This window comes from Magnolia sinica, chromosome 9 (genome assembly GCF_029962835.1).
Source record: "Magnolia sinica isolate HGM2019 chromosome 9, MsV1, whole genome shotgun sequence".
Classification (NCBI taxonomy): Eukaryota; Viridiplantae; Streptophyta; class Magnoliopsida; order Magnoliales; family Magnoliaceae; genus Magnolia; species Magnolia sinica.
The window spans coordinates 69,801,716-69,805,554 of record NC_080581.1 but is presented as its reverse complement, the minus strand read 5'-3'; the positions used below and the strand labels follow the sequence as shown (position 1 = coordinate 69,805,554).

Here is a 3,839-nt window from a genome sequence, read left to right as displayed (position 1 = left end):
AACGATTGAATGTACCACACCACAGATGCCTCTTGCATTTAATGCAACTCACATTTAATGCTTTATGCATTTTAATGCAACCAAGCTTATCATTTGGTGTGGTCCACTTGATGGCCTTACAATAATCTGAGAAAAGGGATTGACGGATTGGATGTACAGATACATCACGGTGGGCCCACCCACAGACCTGCCCGTTCGGAGCTAGGGACGGGCGGGGGTAGCACGCAATCCGCGTCCTCTGCACTCATAATGAGCTGTCAAAACGGATGGATGGTGTGAATGTAAGGCACCTACAATACGGTCAGTGCTATGGTCAGGGATCCACTGAAGCCGCCCACGATTTTCACAACATTTGTATGGCTCAGATCCTCATAACCAGTGAGAAGCTGGTGGGAAAGCATATGTTTTATGTGAATTATGTCAAGAGTTTTTTCTTTTATATTCCACGTTATAGAGATAACTAACACATCAGCTCATTTCATAAGCCATGAAACCCAGCCTCTCAGCTCTTCTCCTCGTTCTTCTTCTCCTCTATCAATTCCCAATCCTATTACAAAGCTGCTACCAGGATGAAAGAGCTGCTCTACTCAGCTTCAAAGCCTCTCTCACAGACCCGTCTGGTCGCTTGTCTTCGTGGCGAGGCCAAAACTGCTGCAATTGGCATGGAATTCACTGTTCTTCCTCCCATGTTGTGTCCATCAACCTGCGGAATCCCACACCACACCATCTCGTGCGGGCTATTGATTCCAAGGTCATCCTCATCTCTGACCCCAAATACAAAACCATCAACGGTACAATCTCTCCTTCTCTCTTCACCCTTCGCAATCTCCGTTACCTTGATCTTAGCTTCAACAATTTCCAATTCTCCAAAATACCTCTTCAATTCGAAAATCTGCAAAACCTTGTATACCTCAACCTTTCAAATTCGATGTTCTCGGACTCCATCAAAACCCAATTTTCCAACCTCTCTTCCTTAAAATTCCTTGACCTTTCATGTTCTTCTTTGATCGTCGACTACTCATCTACTTCATTTAATTTGTCTTCTGGAAAGAGTTCCATGAATTCCAAATCTTCTTACATATCCAATGGTTATATTTCTTGCTCGAATTTGAACTGGCTCCGAGGGATGATCAATCTCAAGGAGCTTGCATTGAATGGTGTTGATTTATCAGCAGCAACTTCTGCAATGAATTGGGCAGAACCCGTTTCACGTATGTACAATCTTAGACAGCTTCGACTCTCCGATTGCAGAATTTCCGGTCCAATTCCAGTAAATCAATTAATCAACCTCACACATCTATCTTATCTGCAGATGGGTTTTAATTTTCTAGCCTCTTCTATCCCAATTCAACTAGGTAATCTCACATCACTGTCCTCACTTGATCTCACTAACTCCCATCTCCATGGTCCCATCACATATTTCCCCCAATTACAAGCACTCGATGTCGATGACAACCCCGATGCCACCGTTGATCTCCTTTCCATTTTTACTCTCCCAATGCTGCACTTACAAACGCTTTCAATTCGACATACCAATGTCATCGGGTCAATCCCACCTTCAATTTCAAATGCCTCTTCATTGGTCTCTCTTGCCATATCAAGTTGTTCGATTGAAGGGACAATTCCATCTTCCATCACGAATCTTTCTAATTTACACTCTCTTGACATCTCTTTCAATAGTCTTACAGGTTTCCTTCCGTCTTTGTTATCTAGCCTTAAAAACCTCAAGGTCCTAGACACGTTTGAGAACTTATTACAAGGACCGATACCGGAATCCATATGTGAAATTGCAGCCCTTCGATATCTTAATTTGGGAAGGAATGGTTTCAATGGAAGGATACCCAATTGCATCGATCAGCTTACAGAACTCAAAACCTTTATCATTAGAGACAATTTAATGGAGGGCACCATCTCTTCATTGTTCCCATTGTTCAGAAATTCCTCCCCCTTTTTTATTGAACTCAGCTCGAGTGGGGTAACTGTAGAAACAGATCAAAGCCTATTTCACTCTAGCTTCCTACCTGAGTATCTGGGCATGCGTTCATGCAATATGAGAGGGAAAATTCCAGCTTTCATATCTAATCTAACACAACTGGCATTCCTAGATCTAGCTAACAATAACCTAACTGGAACAATCCCTTCTTGGTTATTCCAACTCCCCAAACTCTCTTTCTTAGATCTCTCACACAACAACCTCCAAGGTGTTGTCCCTCCTTCCCTTCAACTACATCTCAATCTCCTATTCCCAATGCTAAAGTTAGCAAGCAACAACCTTCAAGGCCCAATTCCTCTGCTGCCCAAGAACGTCAACATTCTCGATCTGTCTCAGAACAATTTCAGCAGTGAAATCCCAACCCAAATCGGGGAAAGACTATCAGATGCTAGATACATTTCGTTTTCAGGAAATAAACTCTCCGGTTCAATTCCAACCTCCCTTTGTCAATTGAACAATGATCTTTTAAAGCACCTCGATCTTTCAAATAACAGATTATCTGGGAAAGTCCCTTCCAGCTTGGGAAACTGCAAATCTCTCATTTCTCTAAACCTTGCTTCAAACAACCTCTCTGGAAGCCTCCCAATTGAACTTGCGTTTGCAGAAAATCTCAGCTCTTTACAAGTAAATAACAACCATTTTCATGGCCCTTTTCCGAATTTCATCCACCACCTCAAAAACTTGGAGATTTTGAACTTGGGAAATAACCAATTTGAAGGAAAGATCCCCTCCTCTATCGGTGAGCTCTGGAATCTTAGAATCCTTGTGCTAAAATCAAATTCTTTCTACAATCTTATCCCAACAGAGATAACCCAATTGCAAGAGCTCCAATTCATGGATTTCTCAAACAACCAACTCACAGGCCCAATCCCAAAAAATTTAGGTGGGCTCAAAACAATAATTCACCAACCCAAAAAAGGATTCGTACTTGGTTACATGGTTGAGCTTATTTATGCGGGCGTTGAATTGGAAATGATGAGTAAGGGGATGGAGCATGAACTTGACTTTGTCTTCTCATACCACACCGGAATCGATCTCTCAAGTAATTATTTGGAGGGGAAGATCCCAAGCGAGATGGGTCTTCTGCAGGGTCTCTACATGCTCAATCTATCACATAACAGGTTTTCTGGTGAAATCCCCACGAGTTTCGGCAACATGAGAGGGTTGGAGTCGTTGGATCTCAGTTTCAACCATTTGGTCGGGGCGATCCCGGGGACACTGACTTCATTGGACTTTCTTGGGTATTTGAATCTTTCTTATAACAATTTGAGTGGAGAGGTTCCAGTAGGATTGCACTTTGATACATTGAGTGGAGATGGGTATACTTACATTGGAAATGCTTTGTTGTGTGGGCCTTCTGTTCAAAGAAGTTGTGAGATTGGAACCAGTGGTGCTGATTTTGAAGGGGAGGAAGAAGGTGAGGATGGGAGAGAGAAGTGGTTGTTTTATGGGACTGTAGCCTTGGGTTATGTACTTGGATTTTGGGTGTCTTTTGGGTTCTTGGTCATGAGGAGATAGAAATGGCATCATAGGAGAATGCTTTTGTACTTTTTTTTTGTTTTGTTTTTTTTTTTTTTTCTGGGCCCTGTTTGCAATTAAAGAAATAAGATTGTGAATTTGGTAAATCCATGAACTCATCAAATTCATGGATTTGCATCAGAATTGGATTTCTCAAATTCCCAAGTCTATCATTTGAGAATCAAACTATAAATCCATGGATTTGGAGAGCATTGTTTGTAATATTGAGGCATAGCAGGAAGGTTCACATGCAAAATGGTGTATGCATAAAATTCAATCCATTCATGAGGGTTTCCCCTTCACGGAAATAGGATCGCGCAAAAATCAT

At 41.8% G+C, this 3,839-nt stretch overlaps 1 protein-coding gene across 1 annotated transcript; it reads left to right on the top strand.

Annotated features, from left to right (window-relative positions):
- The first annotated feature begins 487 nt into the window (after positions 1-487).
- LOC131255093 (receptor-like protein 35) lies at positions 488-3,511 on the top strand. The gene has a single exon (XM_058255788.1). It carries the CDS (start codon positions 488-490, stop codon positions 3,509-3,511), a length of 3,024 nt encoding a protein of 1,007 aa, XP_058111771.1.
- Positions 3,512-3,839: the final 328 nt, after the last annotated feature.

What these genes read in the sequence shown, in the direction of transcription:
- LOC131255093 (XM_058255788.1), top strand. Translation starts at nt 488, where the DNA reads ATGAAACCCAGCCTCTCAGCTCTTCTCCTCGTTCTTCTTCTCCTCTAT.